This window comes from Madurella fahalii (assembly GCF_045866475.1).
Source record: "Madurella fahalii IFM 68171 DNA, scaffold_2, whole genome shotgun sequence".
In the NCBI taxonomy this organism is placed as follows: Eukaryota; Fungi; Ascomycota; class Sordariomycetes; order Sordariales; genus Madurella; species Madurella fahalii.
The window spans coordinates 5287746-5313039 of record NW_027263972.1 but is presented as its reverse complement, the minus strand read 5'-3'; the positions used below and the strand labels follow the sequence as shown (position 1 = coordinate 5313039).

General features: G+C 56.6%; 4 protein-coding genes across 4 annotated transcripts; 1 reads left to right on the top strand and 3 right to left on the bottom strand.

Annotated features, from left to right (window-relative positions):
• Positions 1-4713: 4713 nt before the first annotated feature.
• MFIFM68171_04309 (uncharacterized protein) lies at positions 4714-5637 on the top strand (the record flags this gene model as incomplete). Its single annotated transcript, XM_071059729.1, has 1 exon — positions 4714-5637. One exon carries the CDS (start codon positions 4714-4716, stop codon positions 5635-5637), a length of 924 nt encoding a protein of 307 aa, XP_070915830.1.
• A 6579-nt stretch (positions 5638-12216) lies between these two features.
• MFIFM68171_04308 (uncharacterized protein) lies at positions 12217-14402 on the bottom strand (the record flags this gene model as incomplete). The annotated part of the gene is made up of 4 exons (XM_071059728.1): positions 12217-13304; positions 13354-13440; positions 13496-13815; positions 13930-14402. The coding sequence occupies 4 exons, from the start codon at positions 14400-14402 to the stop codon at positions 12217-12219; spliced, it is 1968 nt and encodes a 655-aa protein (XP_070915829.1).
• A 925-nt stretch (positions 14403-15327) lies between these two features.
• On the bottom strand, positions 15328-16869 carry MFIFM68171_04307 (RRM domain-containing protein; the record flags this gene model as incomplete). The annotated part of the gene is made up of 3 exons (XM_071059727.1): positions 15328-15563; positions 15702-16704; positions 16768-16869. The coding sequence occupies 3 exons, from the start codon at positions 16867-16869 to the stop codon at positions 15328-15330; spliced, it is 1341 nt and encodes a 446-aa protein (XP_070915828.1).
• Positions 16870-20491: 3622 nt separating this feature from the next.
• Positions 20492-22159, bottom strand: MFIFM68171_04306 (GDP/GTP exchange factor Sec2 N-terminal domain-containing protein; the record flags this gene model as incomplete). The annotated part of the gene is made up of 1 exon (XM_071059726.1): positions 20492-22159. One exon carries the CDS (start codon positions 22157-22159, stop codon positions 20492-20494), a length of 1668 nt encoding a protein of 555 aa, XP_070915827.1.
• Positions 22160-25294: the final 3135 nt, after the last annotated feature.

Sequence of the window (25294 nt, the reverse complement as noted above, 5' to 3'; positions counted from 1 at the left end):
TGAGCACGACCCTGCGAGCCGTTCTCAGCGTCTACCCCGGGAACAACTAACTAATAGGTCGAGAAATGTTTTAGGAACAGCTCGCTCGTTGGTCCTGGTTTGAGCGGACAGGCGATTCCTCCTTGTCTCTTACCTTTTTCCCGTCGTTTCTTTGCAGATTGCATCTCCCGTCTCGAGGAGGCTCTGGGGCCGGGGGGGAGGGAGGGGCGAAGTTGAGCTGGACAGGGGTCGGGCGTTGGGCAGTAGATCCAATAGAGTGGCTGGAATGATCGACAGACTGAAATGGCGGCATTGGCGCGCGTGCGCCGACCAGCTTGTGGCTCCTTCGGGTGGAGAACAGACGGCCTAGGAAGGCGCCCAGCCGAAAAAGATCATTGTTCCAGCCCTTGTTTTCTCAAGCTCTTTCGCGTAATCTGCTCAAGAGAATCTCGGCTTCTCGATGACGTCTAACTAAAGGGGTCCACTGACGATCCAACAAAGTTGTCTTGACTCCTAGGTTCCGACTACGTTAATAAGGCTGCGACGCTTCCCTCGACCACCATCCTGCCGTGTACAACATGAGTACCGTAGTATTGCGATTCTATTTTGAGACCGTATGGGGTTTGCTCGAAGGGATTTTCCTCACAGGGTTGCGTGCACATCCCGCTCCCCGAGCAACCGGGAAGAGTGGAAGGGTCGGTTCGCCCTGGTCTTGAGAGGGGCTTCGGGTCCTTTTGGACGTCCGTCACCCCGGAGAATGTGGAGGAGGGTTGCAACACCATCTAGATCAGGACAAGCGCTTGGAGGGACGGGCTCTCAGGGCCAAGAGATCGAATCTTCAGCGGTGAGGAGCAGGGTTGGCGTGCTGTTTCTTCACTTGCGGGCACCAGGGGCACGCTCAACCACCGCTGCGGACCCATGACCAGGGCCTTCCCGTTTGGGGTTCTGGCGCGTTCGAAGCTTCAGCTGAAGATTCGCTAGATTTCGCCAGGAAGGGCAAAGCGGCGCAGTTCGTGCCGGCAAGGGCCCCGGGCAGCCGTCCAGGAGCGCCACTGAAGATCTGTCTCACATCATTGGACGCCTCCGACCCGGCGATGTATGACAACGGTTTTTGCGTGAACGCCAAGGCAAGGCGTTGGGCGGATCTCTCCCCTTCCCAGTCCCTCAGGTCGCCGAGTCGGGGTTTTGGGCCGCATGTGTGGAGGAGGGTGGTGCCCGAGCCGTTGGTGCGCTGACACGAGACTTGGGGCGAGCGTCGGTTGCCCGCAGCTCGCAGCACGCAGCCCGCAACCCGCAGCCCGCAACCCGCAGCCCGCACTCCGCAGCCCGCCGCCCGCCGTCCGCCGCCGGCTCCGAGCAGCTGCCCGCCTGTCATAACTAGTCCCAGCTACCAGCAAGCAGCCCAAAAGGCTTACTCAACCACGGCGCGACGGCCGGCTCCCGGTCGAGAGCGCAGAGTGCACCGATGCATCTCCATTTCCGATGTCCCGGTGAAACCCCTCGGGCAGGGGCGAGCGGCAACGTCCGGACCAACGATTTTGCTGCGAGCCGGATTGCTGCTATCGTGTCAGCCCGAGTTTCTCCAGGCCGGCAATGCCGCGGCTGACGAACTGCGCGTCCAGAGCCGCGTGAGAAGATGACGGAGCCTCACAGCAGGAACGTCCCAGAGGACCGGCAAAGACAAGGCTGGTTTCGTACTATAGCGATTAGTGGAATGGCCAGGGCAAAGCGAGATTGCAAAGGGGAGGACGTGGAAGGCGAGCTGAGGATGGTCAATTGGGTCATGGTGAGGGCGGCATGATGGTCCAAATTGGGTGGACGAGGCCAGGCGGGCACGGTAAGCCACCTGGTTTCGATGAAATAGACACGAGGGGGAACATCCCCGCATCCATGGCCGTGGAACACCCACCCGCTTGCTTACCTTGGGCGGGGACACTCGGTACTGTATGGAAGTACTGTGCTGTACTGTACAAGACGGGCCACCTCAGCCGTGGCAACCGGGGCACGCACGAATCCGAATTGTCGGAGATTTACGTGGACTGGTGTCCTGTTGTCTTAGGCGCTGTGCAGTACTAGATCAATCAACAGGATAGGCTGCGGCCGGCTGGCCCATTGTTGTTTGTGTTTCATCGCTCGTCCTCGCGGACTTGGTAGTGTAGGTGCCCTATTTTAGACCCCGCTACCTTAGTGTACTCGACTATACAGCACGGTACATGCAGCAAGAAGCAAACGGCGGCGCCGCGGTGTTGACCCGGTTCCCACCTCTGCTGACGAGAAAGTCGGGCTGGTTGAACCAAGCCTCCGGGGCCGCCCTAAACGACGTCCAGGGCGACAAGGGAGGTTCGATCTCGGTTTCGTATGTACAGTACCACTCCTCTCAATCACCATGACCAGACAAGGTCGGAAGCTGGGGCGCAGAGAGGCGCGGCGATCTGGTTTCCCGTCTCGGTGCGGTGGCAGCGACGAAAGTGTCGCTCGGGATGCTGCTGCGGGCTCCTGTCGTTCTGATTGCTGGATGTAACCCCAGGCCTGACACTTGAAACCAATGCCACTCGAGCCTCGTCGTCCGGCTTTTGACGGTAACTGGTCTATTCGCTAGTGACACCTGCATGGGGATTTGCCGCAACAGGGACTGGGGAAACCAAGCGCCGTTGCACCTAGCGATGAGTCTGTCCATTCGCAACGCACGACGCCCAAGTTGCCCCTGGCCATGCATTTAGCCGGTCGGGAGCCCAAGTGGATGGGTCGCTGAAGCCACCCGTCGACGATCAGCACGGACCATCTCACCGTCCACGCCACGTACTCGACATCCAACAACGTTACACAACAATACCTAGCAGCGTGGAGTAGAGCACACCAAAAACCCACATTTGGACGCGACATCTGTTAGCGTTAACCGATACCGCTCTCCTGGAGCATGGCAGGAAATTGATCAGAGGCACGCCCGGAAAGAGAATACCTCGCGAGCCTGTGAAACTCCGCTGCAGCCATCCCGCATGTTTTCCCCTTTGTTCCTTGACGAGAAGTCGAGGGCTTGCTTTGCTGATGGTTTGGGGAGGACACTGGCGTCAAGCAATCCGATAACTGGGCCTGTGACACAGCAGCGATAACCAATCTAAGCGTAACGGGATTCTGCAGCGCATAAAATGGATGTGCCTCGATGCTGCTTGTCTGTTGTGTAGGCGAGAGGCACAGGGGATCGAAGAGGGTCGCGACCGACAGTCTGGATGACCAGGTTGATGTCGGACATGCCACCCCAGAGCATGGCCGGGACGAGGGATGTGACCCACGACACGTTTTCTTTTTCTTGCCGTTTCGGGGCAGCGGCCCCTTGCTGTGTAGTGTATCAACTGAAAAGATGTGTACACTCTCGTGGCCGCATTCTTTCTATTTCCCCACACTCTCTCTAGAGCATTTCTTTCCTCTTGTACGACGTAGGGCCGCACTGCTAACCTCCCCCGTCATCTCATCGACTCCGAGGGCGGTAGGGCCGTAGGAAACGCGGCGCGGGCCTGAGAGAAAATGCGAAAAAGGTTGTTGAGTCGTACCATGAGCGGTTTTTGTGGCCTAAGGACCCGGGTTCCCAGTCGGAGACTACATGTCCCTGGTGATAATGTCGATAATATATACCCTAAAGCATGGCGAACTGCTCAGCTTGCGACCCAACAATTACCTTAACCGAAGGGATTCTCAAAGTGCCGTACAGTAGCGAAGCGCCTTTCTGCACGCCACAGAATCCCAAGTTCGGGATCCAGAGATGGTGCCGTTCCCATGGGCAGCAGGACGGCGATCTGCCGCGAGTCGCCAAGAACATGGGTGAGACTGTATTTTTGCGCGCGGTGTCGAGACTCGGGGCTGTCTCTCTGGTAGCAGCGAAGCCCAGCTGGGCAATAAACTTGGCCATCCCAAGGTGCGAGCCTCGAGACGCCATCCGATTATCGACGGGCCGTCCGGTTGGTCCACCCGGTTGGCACGTCTTGACCTGTTGCTCGACCGCGGGGAATCAGCGTCCTCTGAGCACAGCATGGTAGCCGCACCGCATTGGCTGCGGATGTTGCAGAGGAGGGAGGCCGTTGTAGGAAGGCGGGCAGAGCACAGCGCGCAGCCCGCAGCGATCAGTCAGTTGGCTCCACCCAGACCCAGTCGCACCCGTACCCAAGCAAGGACAGTCTCCATCCTCCATCCTCCATTCCCCATTACCCATTCTCCATTCTCTGCAAACCCCCTGTCTGGAAGGCTACTTGGTACTTCAGTGCACATGGCCGGGGGACCTCGTCGCAGCCCGCACTGCGTACACCAGCAAAGCTCACTCCTTCCCCCTCTTGCACACACCCCCCTCCCACCAGGCCCCCGGGCGGGCGGGACCCTGACCCTGCTCTTGCTGGCGCCGTTATTAGCTTTTGGCCCTCGACTTGCACCACCGACCCGACTACTGGATCCCGTTTATCTGATCCTCCATATATAATAACTATCCCCAAACCCTCCCCTCCCCTCCCCCCCCCCCCACCCCGAATACATAGACGGACTCACGTCAACATCGGTCATCCGTAACCCAGACACACCAACTTGGTTCATCACGCACCGATGCACGCATAACAGACCATCCACCAGCGACTTCAACCAGGACTTTTGTGAACTCAATATTACTTGACCCCGTCCTTTGTCTATACTTTGGCTCCGTCCAAGAACCGTCAACCAAAACCGCCGACCATGGACCGAGGCGCCTGGGAGGCCATGGCCCGGCACGCCCACAAGGACATCAGGAGGGGCCCATGGACACAGCTCGAGGACCAGCAGCTGCGCGATGCAGTGCACCTAGTGCAGCTGGAAGCGGCGCACCAGAGGCGAGACCAAACCTGGGTGCGGATCTCAACCGAGATTGTCAAGACGAGGACACCAAAGCAATGCCGGGAGCGGTGGGAGCAGAATCTGAAGCCAGGATTGAGGCACGATCCCATCACGGCCGAGGAGGGCGATGAGATCCTCCGTCTCCACAACAAACTCGGGAACAAATGGGCCAAGATTGCACAGCACCTGCCCGGCCGCAGCGACAACGCCGTCAAGAACTGGTTCAACGGCTACAAGAACCGCCTAGAACGCCAGAACAGGATGGTCAGGTCGGCGCACCGACAGTACCAACATGAGAGGACCGACATGATGGCGCTACAACAGCCCCTCCCTTCTCTGCCGCCTACGAGAGACAGCTGCCACTATGGAATGCGGTCGCCGCTCAGCTCGCCAACCGCCATCTCCCCCGTCTCGCAGCCGGACCGGTCCCCGATTTCCGACAGCGGATCACACTATGCCGCCACCCCGCTGCCGTACGAGTCCAGAAGGCCGGCGCTCCCGTCGCTCTGCCTGCTTCCAGTGCCGGCCGAAGGCTCCCTCTACTCGCCGCCACCATCGGCATCGCCTACTGAGGCCAAATTTCCTCCCGTCGCCTCCCTATTCTCCCCCAACCTGGCTACTGGGGCCTGCCAGGGGAGCGGTTACTACAGCACCCCTAGGACATACCTCCCGACCGCGCCCACTTCGCCCGTCCGCCCTGCCCCGATGACTATACCGTCGGAACCCAGCGTCCTCCAGTATCGAGAGGAGGAGCGACGGCGGCAAGAGCGGGTTGGTAGGCTTTCGATAACCTCGTTACTCAACGAGTAGCCACTTCAAAAGACTAGCAGGGCGCAGCCCTTTCCTGCCCATCACGGTCTTTAACATCTCTCCTTTGTTCTTTTTTTTTTTTTTTTCTTTTTTTTTTTTTTTATTATCATTTACTCTTGTTTATTTTCTTTTTCCCTTTGTCATATGTATCATAATTCTCTGAAGCAAGCGAAAAGGCATCAGGCGGCGCATCTCGGGTCAACTCGGGTCTCTAGGTTGGATAGGCATTCTGCACTGTGTCGGCTATCTGTAAGGCAATGACGGCTGACGAGCACTGCACGGGAAAAGCGTTGGATGAGGATTGAGGATTTGTATGATATACTTAATTACTTGGTGGGGAAGGGTGTATGCGAGTAATGGTAAAAGGGCCATGCTTGAGAGCATGTCTCGATCCAACATCAATCTTTGCATATCGTTTGTGCCTTGCTCGATTCCTCTGAACCATTGCGGAAACCAGGCTCTCCTAGGGGCACAACTTCCGACCGCCAATAAGGGTGGCCCAGAATGTCTAGCGGCTCAGGCACATACCCAAGGCAAACCCCCTGACAGGGTATCTAGCGGCACCGGCCCGCCACGTCATCTGCGATCGTCGCGGGAGAACGGCGTTGTCTGTATCGCGCCGAGGAGAGACATCTCTTCGAGAAACAATGATGCGCATGCAAAAACCCTTACCTACTTGGGGAATGGGAAAAAGCCCCGAGGCGCTGAAACCCCACACACGGAATCCCCGGGGATCGGGCGCCCGCTGGAGTCAATAATTAATACGCCTTTCAGCAGCGCCTCAGGCCGGAATAACTGCCCAAAGCGCCTTCAACGGACAGCATACCAAAGTAGTGCGGTGGCAAAAGGAATCAGACCAACCGAAGCCCCATACAGCTTGCTGTCTTGGACAACGAGAAAAAAAACTAAAAATTAAAAATAACACCTCCTCCCCCCCCCCAAAATGGGGCTTCTTTAGCCCGGTGAGGTAAGTGGAACGGTCAGCTGTCTAGGGACTCTGCGGCGGAGGTTTTGCCCATCCTACCTTTCTCACTCACGTCCCGTGCCCTGTTCATCTGAACAGAAGGGAAGGTAACATGCAAAAAGTCTTAAAATTCACCTAGCCACTGCAGATACCCATGATATCCGTCGCACGCAATCGGCCCATCTTCCCCTTCGGAAGAAGATCGCAATGAGTTGAAGCGGCCTGAGTTTACGCTGTCGTCAGAGGCGCCCGAAAACCATCGGACACGGGCCGACCGGGGATTAACTAAAGTCAAACATGGAACAGGGTCGCCGAGGGCCCAGACAGGTCTGGATGTCGAGGCTCCCAAGACCTGTTTTTGGATCGCCCGCCAGCTCATGCCGGGCTAAGCCTTACCCCCAAGCCATGGCAGGAAATGCTTTAAGGGTGCAAAGAGCAGGCACAGGCGAGGACGGCGTTTGCACAACTGAATTATTGCCCCAGCCTCACCAGCAAAACCGCGCCATGGAGACCGTTGGGGCCAGATTATGCACAGAGACGGTTAGTCGCCAGGTACTAGTGGGAAATGGCCCAGGCGGGCGCAAGGCGCAGAAGTCGTGTCCGGCCGGGGGTAGGGGAAGGGCGGGCGAGAGGTGTGTGCGTGTGCACCCATGGGCCAGGGAACTCAACGGCTCCCTGGGCAGTGGTTTGCTACGATTTGAGAGTCACGATTCACGCACATCGAACCAGTCGCCGAAGCAGTCCCGATCGATCATCATCAAGGACGATACCCAGCGATTCCACTCACCCACCCATCCATCCTCATCCTCACACACACACACACACACACACACACACACACACACACACACACACACACACACACACACACACACATACACACATACACACACACACAAACCAACCAACCCCCCCTCACCCCAAAATCAATCTACAAATCGAGCGCGATGCAAAAGGTTTTGCAGGCGCTACCGTATCGAAGAGCACGTTGAGACAGCAGCAGCAACAACAACAACAACAACACCAAAAACTAATAATATAAAATGTCTTGGCAGAACTAGAGGCAGCTCTAAACATCACACATACCCGCAATAGCCCCTTTGCTTATTTCCCGCGTCGTTGAGGATTCGCCGTGGCACAGCGTTAGTCAGAGCCGAACTGGCGGATCAAGGGCTGTCGTTTTCGGGAACGCCCAGTCGATTGATCGACGCTACATCCATTGGGAAAAAATCCCCCTCTCAGTTCCTTCTGTCAAATCCGACCAGCCCCATCCTTGCTCCGAATGTAACCCCCCGGTCCCCTCTTCCACACGGCTGGGGAGCAGCGAGGGCCCCCCAAAACTCTGTTGTACGGGATGTGACTGGCTGGAACTTGCCATGTTGCCAAGAGCTTGAAACGACGACATCCCGGCCAGGAACAAGACGGCGCGTGTAGATCACCGTGCATCCGCCTCCCCCCCCTCCCCAAATTTCAACTCGCACCGGCGCGGCGGCCGGCGGTATTTGGTGTTCGCCGACGTCACGTATGGAACGGGCCGGTAACGGTCGCTAGGTAATTAATTTACGCCCATCATCCGGCAGCGTTCTGCGGTCCCGATGCTATTCGGGCGGGCTGCGTGAGGGTAACATCATGCAGCTCGGGAACGCCCAGGTCGGCGACCTCGCAACGAGCATCGACATTCGTCTACCATCAAGTCTGTGCGCCCCGAGGTGTAGATCCCGCGATGCTACATCATTCTTTTTCCGTGATATTTCTTGCCCGATTACCGGCAGGTGCCAAACCCGAATCACTGGTGGAGATGGCAACCATTGGGCCAGCCTAGCGCGCCGATAAGAGTGGGAAGTCGCAGCGTACAATACACTAATCCTGTTAGCGCGGAGATCCCCTGTCGCACAGGCCCCCTTTATTGATTGCCCTTGAATCACGGGGCTCTGAGGGCAGCGTTTGATCAGGGCGCTTTGGCCATAGCTAAGGTGATGCAAAACAGCCAATCTTTTTTGGTCCCGTCAAGTTTTGGTTCTTGCGTTTCCCGGATGATCATCCGCCTCCCCCGTTGCATTGGGCATGTTTGGGTTAGGTTGACGTAGCAATATGCGTCGCTTCCCAGCGAGAGGACACCTCGTTGTTTTGCTGGCTTTAGTATACGCCTAGAACTCGGAAGTGTAGCGACCGCGGGAGCTAGCAAGCCCACTAACTTCAGCTTTGGGAAACCGTTTTTTTTTTTTTTCCTTCCCTTCCCTGCTTCTCTGCAGCCCCCGCCTCGGTTGCAGAGAAAGAAGCAAATTCTGCATCACGCGACTAACGTTGGATTCTTCACCGAGCATGCTGAGACAAACCATCGCAGGAGCGGAGAAGTATGACGAAATTGGACCCAACACCTGGAAATGGAGACCGAAGGTCGGCGCTAAACTCCCCTCGACAGGGCAAGGCAGCTCGAGACAGATCGACGAGAGGCGCCAGGACGATTTTCAACCCGCAAGGGGCCTTGACCCTGTTTGACAGTATGAAATCGAGCGGATAAAATGACGGCACCCTGGCTACGCTCACGGCATCTAAACCGCATACAGAAGCCTACCCTCAGCCGCGCCGAAGCCCAGATCTTCCCACATTTTATGGAGTTGTACCGGAGCAATGGACCCCTTGTCAGTGATGATCGAAGATCCGAACTGGCCATCTCGCCGTAATTTTCATGGGCTTTCGAGTTGAAATTCTTGGCAGTTGCCGGCTCCGGGTGGTTGTTGGGTGGAGATGCTGAACAGGACCCCTGCGTTGCTGACACAATATTCCGCCGATTCACAATTCTTGTCGCACAAAGAGGATCAAGGCAACCGGGCACGTCAGCCCAGCGGTAACACCACGGCCAATTCCGATCGTTCGTACCTTATTGCTCCCACTGAGGGAGAAAAGGAAACTTGCGCCATTGGGACAGACAAGGTCATGGCAGTTGTGATGTTGTTGATCAACAGTTTCCCAAACCAGCGCCGGCGCCAGCGCCATCACCATCACCAAACACCAACGGCGCCCCAGCCGATCTCACATCCGTTTGGCTCAAAATGCGATGGCTTGGCGTGCTAAGCAAGGGCACAATTCCTTCCATCCCCGTTGCCATGTGCCGCCCGGAACCCCAAGAACCCCCGTTCTTCGTCAATAGCGCGCGCTGAGAGTGTTTCCGGCTGGGGTGACCCAGGCCTCAACCCCCATCCACAACGGAGACTCAATCCTCTTTCAGTCTGACGGGCATGTCTCGCTTGGCGATACCCGTTGCGGAGTTTCGCACCGTGTCTCTCCAGAGGCAATTCCCCCTTTTCGGTGCGGGGACAGGACAAACACAGGCATCCCATCGTGTCCCATCCCCTCGCGTTTCTCTGTCTTATCCACCCCCCAAGCCCCGCCATCGTCGGCTAATGCATTGTCGATTGGGACGGGAAGCCGACGCCAACGACATCTCCGCCCCGGCGTCCGATCGGTGCTAGAGAAGACAGGGTAAAGTGTCATGGCGCGGGCAGCGAGCGGGTTCGTGTATGAAACAATGGCAAGAGCGTTTCCACAACTTTACTCGCAACGAGTTATTACACTATGGATCCTGGTGTCCTGTGAGTTTGACATAAGCTGCTGCTCTGAGGAAAAAAAGGGTGAAGGATAATTTGGCAGAGCGGAGCGCGTCCGAGGCTGCTGGCGGGGAGGATGATGCAAATCTACCACAGAAGTCCGCTTCAGGGCAACAAGTCCCAAAAAAGGGAGTAGCATAGTGACACGAGCTCGTTGCATCGTAATTTACTTGAGGATTAACTGATTAGTGGAGTAACTAATCACCAAAGAGTGAGCAATCCCTTGGATCGGTTGGCGTCAACCCACTTGCTGTGTCAACGCAGATGACACAGACATCCCGCCGCCAGAAACGGCACATATCCCATCTCTCAGCACAACCACGTGCACCGACGGTAGGGCGGGCACAAGAGGGAAGTAAGATAGGGAGAAAGAAGAGGAAAAAAGAAAAGTTTAAAAAAGAGGGCTTGGTTAGACAAACCGGAACATTCCACACTGGCCAATCACCATCATCCGTGCGCTTATGGACCCGGCGATCTGGGCCTAAAACGGCTTCGCGTATCGGGCCTACCAGCGGCAGGCGTCCCTTGAAATCCGATGACGGTTTGGCAGAAAAGAGATGGAGAAAACGACGTTTTTTCTGCCACCTGCCGTTTTCGGCGTTTCGTTTCCCGGGGGCCGCTGCAACCTCCCGATACATAGCATGGCAGTAATATTGAACTATATTACAAGTGCCCGTATCCGCCGTTATCCAACGAGTGCTCTGCAATTTGGGACATCCGGGAACAGGCTTGACGACACGCGGCGGTGTCCTTGGCTCGAGGCTACGAGAGCGACTACACCTAGGTGAGTAAACAAAGTGGACGACGCTATCCCTTCGTCCGCCGCCGCACTGTTCTTCGCCAGAGAACCTCGGGCCGGCAACCGCACGACACGGGAGACCACGCTTCCACCAGCCAAAGAGGCCAAGCCTCACCAAACCGCTCTGATATACAGTACGCCTTCGCACCAAGGCAACCCAAGGCTGCCCCTGTCTACAAGAACCGGGCTTGCCGAGATTCCAGAGAGCCGTCTGCTGCCTCGAGACTATGCTCAACCCGGATAAAAACTGAACGTGGAGATGCACCCCTTCTCCGTTGCCGATCCGTCCACACCCGCAGAGTCTGTTTTCCCTATGCTACTGACTCGTCCAACACGTGTCCTCGACAAAGGGCCGAATCCAAAGCCAGACTGGATGATTCAGCCACAGTCTCACTCTCCGGGTAGACGTGAATGGGCCTCCATGCACCCCGGCCCGGTCATGCACTCTTCTCCCAGCCACCCTCTCGATCGACGATAGGGCCATCCCCGGGCGTCCCGAGCGCAGAAGCGGTGAGGGAAACCTTAGACCCACCCACTGATGAACGAGAAACCAGCCTCCCGGATAACTCTTGGTCGGGTAATAAAATCTACCCAATCTGTCCAGGTGAAGCTCCCTGTATTCTTTTGGTGTCCTCCTGTCCATAGCATTGAGGCAAGCCGATAAAATGATAACAGGAAGGTAATAATTAAACCACCGACATTGAAGCAGGGCAAGCTCTCATCAGGAAAATCGGGGTTAAACAACAATGTATACAGAGAGGTTCTAGACTGGCTGCTTCGCAAACAGAAGGGCAGGTGTCTCTGCCATCATGCTGTCATCGCTGACATCTTGTACTCAGCACTAGCATTGTGGCAACACCACTTGTGAGTTAGTGCTACCGTAACATCCAACGATGTCATAGGCGGGTGCTAGCAAACAGCCCCAGACATGAAATCCAAGGGGTGGCAGCATCGCGGACAGAGACACCCTCTCCGCCAGTTAGACTGCCGTTGTCGTGATCGTTCCTACAGTCAAGCCATGATCGCGCTTCATCCATGGAACTCCCGAGACGATTGCTGACGGCGAGAAAAACAAAAGAAAAAAAGAAATGAAAAGAAAATTAACGCTCATTAACATATCGCTGGGCTATCATACACATTTATTACATGACTCAATCCTGACGCGCTCATCGCGAAATTGCCATCACAACCTCAGTTACCCCGCCCCGTCACCAGCGGGCGTCGACGTTAGCGCCATCGGCTGTGTTAGTGCGTGTACTGGTTTGGAGGGTGGTAACTTTAACTGCGCCGGTGTCGGCGGCGCCAACCCAAATCACGGAACCGGTCGATGTCGACGGCGTCAAGCTACCATATCCCAGGCCGAGATGCTGTGTAGCCTCAACCACGCCGTCCGAGGCGGTAACCGACGCTACCCCAGAGGCGTGCTGCCGCGGCACGGGAGCCGCGTCTTTGTTCGTGTCGACATGAGACACCGCCGCAAGGTTCACTCCGGCACCCGGGCCATCTGCCCGTTGGCTCGCCCTTTCGGACTCTGTAGACAATGAGTATACCTGCAAGTCCCAAGGAGTCTGGGCGAGCGTCAAGATCTCGTCGTCGCCTTTTTGGAACGAGTATACCCTACTCCGTTGTTTCCGCGCAGGACCTTGATCTGCAATAGCGTCTCGATAGGGCTCATTGCGCCTTGCTGGTGAGTTCGGTGTCGTGCTCATGACAGTGGAAAATATACCTTCATCTCCGCTACAGAGATCGGGTGTCTGGGACGAGGATTCCCCTCCTCTGTCTGCTTCCTGTCCACTTAACCTGCCGTCTTGGGCCGCTTGAGTGCCTGATGGGTGAGACTTCGGGTCCGGGAGACGCGTATGAAGCATCTTTACCTGGCCTGCAGGCGTCAAGTCAACCAGCTTCGATGGCGCCTTCGTGCTATTTCCCGAGTCCGAAGACCCTGAAGACCCACAGTCCGATGACAGTGCGTCGGGTGGTTGACATGACGACTGCCTACGAAGCTCAGGGTGGGAAGTTTCACAGTCTCGACCCTTATACCGCCTCTTGCCTGACTTGGGCAGCTTGTTTATAAGGATGTCGAGATCTTCGGCAAAAGGAGAGAGCTCTTTTTGGTCTTTCATCGGGTTTCTGTGTATGTGGTCGACTCTCTCGATTGCTGATTGATGGATGTTGGCCGGAGGCGTCCTAATTCGACGTTGTTGATGGAGGGCCCGCTGCTGCTCCCTCTCGCGCATTACCACGAGACGGCTTATGAGCTCGTCGCTGTTCGGATCAAGAATCCGCGGGATTGAACCTAGAGGCAGTCAGCGTTGAGGTTGCAACCGAGACTGGGCCCAACGTACCCAACGTCTTGTACGCAGTCGTAGCTTGAGCAAGGCCTGCCGGTTGCGTCCCGGACGGCAGCGTAGGCTCCCCATCCGCGGTGATGTCTGATAAGCCCCGTAATCAGCTCCAACGCTCTCTTGCCCAAACCGTTGAACATACCTTGCTCATGCGAATTACTTATCCTGTTCACTCTCGCCCGGAACCTCTTCATGCCCGTCCTATCCACCAAGCTCTCCTGCCTCGCCAGCGCCACGGACGCCACGCCATCTCTACTCTCCCTCGCCAGCACAAGCTCCAGCCGCTTGATCTCCGCCTTGTACGCTTCCTCCCTTTTCATCCACTCCTCGCTGATCCCGCGGAACTGCTCCAGCTCTTTCTCCCTCAGATCCCTCAGCTCCGCCAACTGCTCGTCCCGACCGCGCAGCTGCCGCGTGGCGCGCGCGAACCCTTCGATCAGCGCCAGGACATGCGCGTTGTAACTGCGGGCCAAGGCAGTCAGCGACAACACAACTAGAAGCAAAGCAAAGCAGAGCGGAGCGGAGCGGAGCGGAGCATCGTCATGACCGTGGGACGGGGTCGGGCAGCAAACTCACCGGGCCGGGATCCCATCCAGCGCATCCCTCTTCCCGGCCATGACTGCCATCAGCGCCTCCACCATCCGCACCAGCTCGCCCTCCCGCCGCTCGCGGGCATGCTGCGGCTCGTCCCCGTCGTCCTCGTCTGCGACCTGGGTCAGGGGCAGCATGCTGATCGGCGCGGGGGCCGGTATCGTCGGGCTCGCCATGCCGCCGCTGCCGCTTCCCCATCCGTGGCCGAAGACACTTGTGGCGCGACAGCCGATGTCACGGGCCGCGGAGAAGGAAGAGGAGGAGGAGGATGAGGAGGAGTCTGTTGCCGAGGCGGCGGTAAGCAATGAAGCGGATGTGGGAGTGGGCGGGACGGTGTTGCTGTTGGCATCACTGTCCTGGGGTGACGAGGAAGGTGGGTTATTGGGAGACGTCGTCGCCGCGGCGGGGGTCCCGCGGGCGCGAGCAAATGGCCGGAGCCAGCTTGCAGGGTCGGTCATGATGCAGTTACGTTACGTATGTCGATTTACTAACGGCGATGTGTAGATAGGAGGACGAATTTTGTTGTTGTTTTCGCGTTGGGTATGTTGCGGGGTTGTTCAAGTGAAGTGAGGATGGTAACTGCTGCTGCGAGGCGGGTGAAGCGAAGACTCGAGGAAGGAGTGAAGAACTTGATGGTGGCAGCGCGGGCAAGCGTGCCCAGTGCGACTGCGAGGTACCAGGAAGTCACTCGCCAGTGGTGTGCCAGAGTAGCAAAGAGTTAGGCCAGGCAGACATCAGATGAGTAGGGGATCTCGACGACATCAAAACAACCGAAGGTACTATACCCGTTTACTCTCACCTAATACCACGGCTTCTTAAAAGCACTTCCCGGTCGTTCTTCATTAGCCAACGCCTTCCGTGGTAGCCGGTTAATGGCGATAGAATAAGCAGGCGAGAGATAAACATGGGTCTAATAAATAATTCGCATTGGTATTTCTATTAGATTCGATGATTGCCTCCGTGGAAAATGGGCGGGAAACCAACCCTTCCATAACCTCTCGTATGGTGCTTCTGGTGCACCGCCGCCGCTCTGAAGCCACCACTGAGCTGTGTACCTTGGGCTGTGTCCCTCTGTACGGCGACCCTCCTAACTTTGGGGTCCGATCAACACGGCTGATCTGCGTCAAGGAGGACCATACCTGGGGTGCTGCCAGTCTAGCCTAGTCAGTGTAGCTCGAACCTCTTTGTCCTCGGGAGACCACACTCTAGTTTCGTCTCCGTCGAGTTGATTTCCGGGTGAAAGGGTCAGTCTGCGGTTTTCGTTCTCGTGTACGGGCCGCTCTGCGCAACTCTCACGGGCAGGGTTCGTTAGCCTCTCGAAATGGCGTTGGCAGCCACACGCTGCCAAAGCGGCGTCACGTAGCCTCCTTTTCCTCTTACAGGTCAGTAGAACAAGTCTTCTGCCCTCTGTCTCCTCCGGCCCCTGCCCTCGATCTTCTCCGCAAAAAGCTCCTTGCCCGCGTTCCCAAACTTCTCGGGGAATAGTTCCTTCACGGTGGGGCCGGTGCCTTTGATGGCGATCCCCTGGTCGGAGCCGCGTTGGCTCGCTATTCCGCGTATGTTAAATCCGTCGGGACCGGCCGAGGCGAGCCGAGATGTGATTCTGTCTGCTAGTTTTGCTGGCTATGTGTTAGACTGAGGTAACTGGTACATGGAGTTGTTGCAAGTAGGGGTGCGCCCTTTCAAGCGTCGGGGCGCAGTGTTCCGGGGCTAAAGGATGGCGGCGAACTTTGCTGCCAAAGAGAGTCGCAACATACCACTTGCCAAGACCGCTGTGTCGCTGACTTGGTCCATCTGCGCCTTTCCGCCAGAGGACGGGCCAACTTTGGTGGGGAAGAGCTCCTTGACACCGTTGTTTTTCGACGGGAAAAGTTCTTTTGCGCTGTTATCCTTTGACAGCCGCTCTTTGATCGACCGTCCCCTTTCCCGACTGCGCAACGCAGCAACAGCTCGTGCGTCCTCATCGAGGTCCATCTGGTCGTTACCGTCACGGTCCCTAATTGGTGATGCCGAACGATCGCGCAAGCTGTGTCCGGCACCAGAGAGCCTGCCTGGAAATAGCTCTTTGTCCCGGTTTCGCCGAGTGTGCGAGCTGACCCGGTCAGCGTCGGAAGAACCCCTAGAAGCCGAACGTCGCCTTGAGCGTGAGCGTGAGCGTCTGCGGGCCCGTTTCGCCAGCGCTGATGCGTCGTCATCATAGAGGCTAACGTCAAATGACTCCGATTCCTCGCCTTCGCGGCGATCCCTCCGCCTGTCGCCCCGCCCGTCTCTCCGGTAACGGTCGTCCCGGTCCCGGTACTTACCCCGAGTGAACTCGCCGCGCCGTCGGCGCTCCCCCGGGTCGTATTCCGGATGCAGGAGATAGAACCTGCTGCGCTCGGCGGCGCCGACCACCTTCTTGTCACCAGCAACCGCAAAGCGGATCCGCAAAACACTATCGGGCTTTTGTGTGAATCCTTTGCCAGATATGTCTTCTAGAGGTGGCAGTTGGGTTGGGTCGGCAATCGCGACCGCGGCAAGCGCAATTAGGGCCTCTTGCGCGGCGGATTCGGACTTGAAGATGTAGTTGGCGGAGCTGTCGTCGATCCACTCGATGCGGCTAAGCTGGCTGGTGCCGTAGTGCTCGGCAAGATAACCCTTGACATCGTCTGGGTTGAACGTATCCAAGCCTTTGATGTGCACTTTGTAGGGCACTACCGTTTGGTCCGAGGCAGTGCCGTTGTCTTGGTCGTTGAAGGGCTCGTCCACCTCACCAGGTTCCTAGAAACAAGCATGGTCAGCGAGTCGGCCCGCTAAGCATATGGGAAGATTGACTATTCGAACCTGCTCCTCTCCGGTTATGATATCATGGGTATATGCTTGGGGAATCGTGGCACCGGGCACGTCTTGGACGTCGTCGACGTCCATTTCGATGTCGAGATCCATGGCTGAGGGTTTGGCGACGCGCTGTAGGAGATCTAGTTCCCAGAATGGGTCAGGAGCAACGATGAAGTGTTGTTTGTGAGGTCCGACGGAGGCAATGGGTAGCCGTGGCAGCAATGGAACGATGTGCGACGCGGGGCAATGTGCGCTTGTCTCGGCTGCGCGACAGGAAAGGCGCGAGATCGGGTATTGATTGAATGTAAGGCTGAAGCCGCTGACATGCGCGGCGGCGATTCTCAGCCAGCCATCCGAGTGGGTCCTTACCCACTTGCCGTTCAGCGTAAGGAGGTTACCCTTATTGAATTTTCCCGGGGGCGCCAAGTCGCAAAGATACTCTGCAGAAATGCCACCAAACGAAGCAGCATTCCCACCTCATGTTCGAGTTCCAATTTTGACTTCTTAAGCAGAGCGCCGCCAACTAGAAACTGCTACAATCACCACGCTATTTTGTCCGTCATCCTCCAGGTTTGGGCACGCCACCGACCACTACGGTATCCTGTAAGGCCGGACAATACCTTGACGGTAATTATCGGGGCCAAACCCCTTTTGCCCAAAGCGAAGAAAAGTGGACGCTCAATAGCGCAATTTACGAGGGTGAGACGTAGCGGCAAATCACGCTCAGGTGAAATTCAAGTTTGTCCAACCGGGATAGAGCAAAGCATCTTCCTACTCTGAGTGTTAACGCTAGGTGCAAAGCTCGGGTCACTCAGTTAGGGCAAGTGCTGTGATGGTGAATGCAGGAATGTGCGAATTGCTTCAGCGGACGCAAGAGCATCAGTGCATTTTAGAGTGGCGCGATCAATGGCTGGCGTAAACGCTCCGGAAATTGAACGGGTGGGAAAAAAAAAAAAAAGAAAAGAAAAAAAAAGGAAAACTCGTAAGTAAACGCGAAGCTCCGTCTTCGAGACCGGTCGTAACTCCAGTGTAACAAGTACGCCTTTGCCGTTCTCACAATACCCAATAGTCCGTTCTTTAGGGTATACCAAATCGCCGCAATAGCCAAGACCCCAGAGACACATACCAAAACGTTTCAACAAGACCAACTCCAAAATTTCTTGATATCAACTTGGAAATCCAGCGCTGCTAGCCGTAGCCTGCGAATCCCGCCCCAGAATGATGGAGATCTGGCCGCCACAGGCTGCAACCCGGCAGTAAAATATGTTATCAAAGATCCAGTCTTGTACGACGCCATAACAAAACATTTTGATTCGGCGTGGAGTGCTCGAGGGTCCATAGGTGGCTAAGTGACCACATATCAACGACATAGGAATACCCCTAGGCACTGAGCATCCCAGGCGCCATATAGATAAGGCCCCGCAGACCTCGTTCTGCGGGTTGCCCGCCGAGTGCATGGCGAGGCCAAGGTTGGTAATCAGCAGCCCGCCGTCGCCTTCCATTATAAGGACCGAGCCAGCGGATATACACGGACCGCCGAGGTTTTGCAGGCCAATACAGGGACGTCGCTGGCGGCAGTGAAGGTCAAAAGGGTGACGAAAAGGGGAAGTAGACAAAATAACCGTGACCGTACTTACCGACCATCACCGGTTTGACGGCGCCGGACCCGGTACACGGTCCCGTATGCGCCCCCTCCGAGATCCTTTAAATAAGAATATTGGACAGGCCACAGCACAGGGGCTCAAACTGTATTGTGCATACAATAGACTGCCTTGGACAGTCAACGTCCGCGCGGTCGAATCGTAGAGAGCTATTCACCGTCCGTCGAACCGTGATGCTATCTCATCGTTCCACTAGCCTAGATTTGGGATCAAGGCGGGCAGGCCGAGCGAGAGGGTTTGCCATCTGGTCCACGTCCCGGCCGTGGATTAGCGGTGGCAATGGGACCTGGAGTGAGCTGTGACTTGCGCGCTTGGGTATGAATGTTGCCTAGTACCAGGTTCCTTCCTCGGTCAGAGGGTAGCGGTATCCGCGCTCCAGAGCTCGACGCTGGAAGTGGATCCACCGTGACATGCACCCGGGTGCTGCGACCCTTGATAGCGGAGCCCCCTGACTTATTTGACTCTGCGCTGGCTTCATGCGAGCGGGTTTAGGATGCATTCCGTGGTGCAGGTCGTGCTAATGTAATGTCCTTCGTCTGCCTCCTTCCCTGGGTTTGGAAACAGAGACGAAGGAGGAAGAAAGGGAAATCGAAAAAGACGAGCCTTGCCTTTTTCTTTAAGTTGATTTTAGATATCATCAGTTCTCAGTCTATTGATTATTAGCTTTGTATTTTATAGTGTTCTTCAGATCCCTTTGTCCCCGCCCAACATTCGGCTTTGCGTTTGATTTCGCGGGCACGGTACGATCTTGGAGTGCAAACTGGGGGTTGGGTACAGTACAGTGCAAAGGTCGCCTCTTTCCTTGTTCAGCGGTACTGGGAAACTCTACTTTGCAGAGGTCCGCAACGATAAAAATTGATCTAGAAGCGTTTGATTCCGGTATTTTCAAGCAAGGAATAGTGGACGGTTGAGAATTAATTACATAGCCGATCAATGCTATATTAGTCCCTGCCAGTTAGTCCCTCGAGATAGCACATGGTCCTTGTATTGGGTGGGTGGGTTGGCACTCTGCAAACCGCTATATCGGCTTCGCTGAGGGAAATTGAACTTGGAAACAAGATGCAGTGGACTTGGAAGCAATCTCCTCCGACCACGTCTTTGCTGCCATCCGGTAGGATCCCATCCCGGCTCCGTCCAAACTCGGAAATCAGGGCTTCGGGCTAGGTGTAAGTGAGCACAGACCAAGCACACATCAGACCGAGTTGCCCACTACTCAACCACTGGCTTACACACAAGAAGTGTATCCGGGGAGGAAAACCAACACCAATAACCAAGACAGTTCGCAACACCGACTCCCGAGCGAGAATTGCTGCCTCGGCGGTATCAGTAACATAGACTACCAACCGTCGTCCCCGCGCAGTGGGAGGCTAGGGAATCTATTTGACTCAACGGCGACCTTTAAAACGCGTATAAATCATTCAGGTCCATACCCATAGCCCCAGTCCCAACCGGCGTCTATTTCCCAAGATGGGAGAGGAGAAGAGGACACCTGCCACAATTTCTCCCCCAGACCGCCATCATACCACGTCGTATCAAACACCCTTCATGCCAGGCGCACATTTACCCCGCAACCGACCCCAACTCTGACGACAACAGAATGGATCGAGTCGAAACCGACGGACGAATTATGGAGCTAGGAGGAGGGATATTTATAAAAACAAGGAAGACGGGAAAAGAAAAAAGCAGCAACGCTGCGCTAATGGTGAGTAGTGGGGGAATTTTTTTTTTTAAAAAAAAAAGAATCAATCACCCCAGAGTTCCTCATGGTGTATCATCAAGTACGCCCCATCTCCGTCAAACGCCACGCTCCCATTCCCGCTGACCGTTGTAATTGCCATTGCCCCTTCGCCGCCCGACCAACCCAACTTGTCTATAACATTAACCACCACTGGCTGTGTCGTGTGCGCGCGTGCTATGGTGTCACAGTCTATTCGTTTCGTCATGATCTTTCCCTTTCCCCTTCCATTCGTATACTCTCCACCTCCCAAAAGCAAACCGGACGATTGTCGTGTCCAGGATATGGCTTCAGGGTTTTCTGTCGCCCGATATTGTTTCGTCCCGCGCACTGATTACGCAGTCTTGATATCCCTCCTTCTTATCTCAACAATCGCGCCCGACGGCGGCGGCGGCGGCGGCACCGGACAAGCTCTCTTCACCCTTCCAGCACCCTCATCAGTTTCTCCTGCCGCCACTGCAGCTGCGGCAGTTGTCGCTCCAGCCGCACCCGCCGCCGCCGAACCAAAGCTCCCTGACTTTGACATCTCGGCCAACGGCCTCTTCTTCACCACCGATGACGGTAGCACCGTGGTGATATCCCCTGCCGCCGGCCGCGCCTCATCGTCCACCGCCATATCGCCATCAAACGGATCCGTATCCAGCAGTGCGTCATACGCCCAGCAACCCTCCAAGCCCTCCATAAAGACGGGGGAATGCCTGAGGGTATGCCACGAGATGGTATGGCGGCACATGGCAATGTACAACGAGTCGATCATGCCGCTCGAGTCGCAGACGGCGCAGTGCCGCCGCAGGAACTCGTGGTCATACTGACCCCTGGCCGAGTCGACCAGGTTCTGGTCCAGCTGCCGCAGCATCGGCAGCCCCTGCAGCGTCTCGGCGTCGCATAGCTTCGCCTGCAGCGGCATCCACTCGCGCCCGCGCAGGAACCGGCCGAACGCCTTCTCCACCGCTGCCCGGAACGAGGCCGCGTCCGGGCCGTGAACGGCCACTACCTGGTGAAGGCCCCGCGAGAGGCAGCGCTGGTAGGCGTTGGTGTTGCGTTCGAACGGCATCGGGACAAAGGCGTGGGGCAGGAGCGAGACGTGGACCGTCCAGGCGCCTGTGGAGCGGGCGGATGCCGGGAGCGGGCGGGGCCTCGGTGACTGTTGGTGGTGGTAGCGATTGCTGGCGTCGAGCTCGGGTCCGCCGGAATGTCCTTGCCTGCTGGAGCTGCCCACTATCGGTGGTGATCGAAAATAGGGACGATAGGTTGACGGACCGGCGGACCCTGCCCCTAAAGGGCCTAAAGGGACGTTTGGATGGGATGTGTCGGACGTTGATCTCCTCCGCGGATGTCTGGCTCCGGCTGTTGCTGCGGCGGCGGCAGCTGCGGCGGAGGCGAGGCGGAATTCTTCCTCCTCTTCCAATGTTTCCGTCAAATTCTCGATGCGCTCTTCCAAGCTGAGATCGGCGTCCCGAAGCTCTAGCTGCTCACTATGCAGCCTGTCGAGGCGCTCGTCGTGGTCCCTGAGCTTCTCGTAGACCTGGCGAAGCTGCTGGGCCTGCTGCTGGTTCTTGCGGTCGGCCTGCTCGATGGAGCGCCAGCTCATGCTGACGTTGCGGTAGGCACCTTTGATCTGCTCGCTGAACTCGTCCCTGCTTTTCTCCAGGTGGTCCTGGACCTCGTTTAGCCTGCTCACGACGCTGTCCAGCACGTCCTCGTGTCCCCTGGAGAGTTGGTCTTCGAGCTGTCGTATCCGCTTCTTCAGCAGCTCAAGCTCGTGTTTCTGATCTGTCGACGCCTCAGGCTCCGTGTTGTGGTAGCATGCCAGATGACCACAGTCGCACGTGGCACCGGGGATGCTCTTGTTGAGAGAGAAGCTGACGCATGCGCACCGCTGGCCCCTGATCTCGGGGTGAAGGAGGATGTACCGGCAGTGCCCCTTTGGCATCTTGCTTTCGTCCACCTGGCTGTTGGCTGCCACCTGCAGCGGCGGCGGCGAGGCCGAGTGTGCCGACATTTCTGACAATAAAAATGCGGCCTTGGTGTCTAGGAGCGAGGACTACCGCTGCCGTGACTCCCAAGACCGGAGGTCTAGAATCAGCGGTGGAGGAGATAGGGTTGAGACGTCCGTGAGGGCGGTGCTTGTGGGGAAAGAAGGGTAAAGATAAGGGAGAGGAAAGAGTAACGACCAGAGCAACGGCGCGATCACTTGAAGTTGAACATGGCAGTTGAGAGTTCGACAGGCCGTGATATGTCCATGGAGCGGCGGTCGGAGTTGGGCGTCAGGGTCGCTCTCACAGGGAGTGAGGGCGGAAGAGACAAGACCGGGTTTTTTTTTCCTTCAGGATATATCTACCCTTACCACGGACTGGGGGCGGCTCAGTCGTCACGGCGGCAGATATGTCGTGCTACAGAGGGCCCGCCGAGCCGGTTATCAGACGTCCATATGCGGCCTTGATTCAGGACCCGAAACAAGGTAGTAACACGGCAAGTAGCGGCCAGAGGGCACTGATAAACGGACAGAGCGCCTTCAGTGAACTCCCGGCGCTGCGTCCCCAGCCTGGATGGTATCTGATACCCGATACGGGTTTGCTGTCTGGGCCTCTGATAGGCAGGGGAAGCGGTGCAGAATCGTCGGGCCTGATACGCCCGGCGACGTTGCACCCTGGCGGGCAGGAGCTCGTTTGCTTGCCGTGGCAGAGATAAAGTAAATGCACTGAGGGTACCTCCCGATAAGGGCCAGGCGGGTTGGTTTCGACGGCGTTGTGGGCGGGTAATTAAAATTATTCTGTTGTGAAGGAGGGCGAGTCGAAAGACGGAGGGCGCAAAGACAAGAAAAAGAAGACGAGAGACACAGCCGTGCTTGGATGAGGCTTGTGAACGGGATGGGAGGCACAGGGAGAGAAGAGGGAGGCAGGGTCGACTGAGATAACGCGAGGATTTGAGCGAGATAAATTGCTCCCCGGCCCAGAGAGTACCGAGCCTTGCTGACGGAGCGTTCAGCGGGTCGTTGCCAATACTGAGGTACGGGAGTTTCTGCGGGGCAATCAGCAGTGGGGGGAGGTCGCAGTTTATGCGATGCTACGATGTCCTCCGGCGCTGCTGAGGTACCGTAGACTTTAAGACCCCGTCGTCGCAGCGATTGCGCCAGGTGACGTGACAATATCCTCAGCGAGCTCCCGGTCGTACAGATCGTTAGAGGTTGTCCATCCCGCTAGCAACCCACAAGAGGTATACAAGGGCAGCCGGCTACCGCGCAAACGTGTGAGGGTGGCGCTGACCGACACCATGTGGATATTCTACATAGTACGGTAGTATGCTGTTTGTAATACATTACGGCGTGGGCAAGTGCGCGCATTGAGAAGGATTTTTTTTTCCTCCCCCCTTCCGCAAGCGTGGGTGGGACGTGGAAATGTCGTTGCGGGAGAGCGGGCGATGGAGTGAGTGGGTTTAGCGCGGAGGTGCTGTCAACGGCCGAAGCTCTGGTTCCACGCGCACATGTCTGGGCTTGTGGACGAGCAGTGCTCTTCCGCCCGGATCCCCTCACCCTCTACATACGGTAACGGCCCCGCTCGCCCAAATTCGGCCAGCAAGGTCCTCTCGCCCGTTGGACAAGGAGGCCCGCTCTGTCAGTGCTCTCTCCAGGGGTTTGTCGCGGCCAGCGAACTGGGCTGTGAATCTGCGACTTTATCAGTGAGTGACACGGACTCAATGCTCGGAGGGCCCGCTTTTGACAAGGGTCATTGTGGGGACCCACATGGGATGTGGGAAGAACCTTCTGTGGGGGTCCAAGATAAGGGTTGGTGGCCTGAGGTTGCAGATCTGCCGGATGCAATTGCTGCAGCGACGAACGTCTGTTCTTGGCTTCTACTGCCACTTCTTTCACGAAAGTTGCCATCACAACAACGAACTGACAAGATCGGCGACAAGGTCCACGGCGCCAGCCAGCCGGTGAGCTATCACGGCCCCCAACACATGGATTCGGGCTCTCGGCCTGAGTTCGGTGAGCCCCCGTAACGTTTCTTATTCGGCCGCGGACCAATATCCGTCCATGTCCCTCCCTTATGGTGTCTTACCCCAGAGTCACCGTATTCCTCAGGGCTGATGCTAGTAGCTGCAAGATAAGGCGGGATTACGTACCCGAACGTGAGGATTACGGTTCAGCTGTCGCTTTGGACTTGACGGACACCAAAACTTACTCTTGTCTTAGATGACTGAGATAACGGAGCCAATGGCACTTGTCGACATGCCAGAGGCTACGTGCCACGGTGTATGCGGCCAAGGAACCAGTTTCGAAAGGTACAGAGATATCGATCGCCCAGCACGCCAGCCTGTTGCGATCCGTGATGTTCCGATCTGTCGGAACAACATCGACGCATGCCGTCACGCGTCGATCGTGACAAGCAACCAACTGCTTTGTTAGAGCCTACAACAAAATCCCGACTCCAGGCTCATCGCTTCAGTACCGCGTGCATGGATTCGAGAACCTAATATTTCTGATGAGGGGTTCAATTAACATCGGCACCTCACAGCCTTCGCGTCATCTCTTTTAGACCGGAGCATCCCGCAACAACATGGCGGCTAGCAGCCATCGTCAGGGATAAGCATGTGCATATATGTACCACCCACAGTAGACGTACTGCTGCGGCAGTGCTGAGACTGAATCATCTAGGACTTATCGTCTGCTCTGATAACTCTAGCCTTGTTGATAGGGTCACCGCAGCGTTGCAGAGCTCAGGCGCCTATCGCGCACGGAAAGCTTACTGGTGAGTTGCCTCGCACGCGAGCGGCGCGGACGGCATCGCCATAAGGGGCTCATATGATATCAGAATAGTGGTGGCCTAGCAATGCTCCGGGGCGGCCGCCCACACTCTCCCCAACTGCAGAGGTTTGGCCGATCCAGCGTTCTTGGATTGCAGGGTGGGAAGGTCCCTGGGGCAACAGGGATAACGTGCTTCAGCTCGTGATTTGCGAGACTTTTCTCGCCATCAATGGAGGCCGCGTACCCGCCTAACCGTGGCTTTATCCTGGGTTTGGTGCGGTCGAAACATGCGACACGGGACGAGAGGCATGACACCCGAGCGCCCGGATGATACCACATCGCGGGTCATGCAAAGGTCTACATGTAGCAAACCGCCCGAGCAGAATGTCC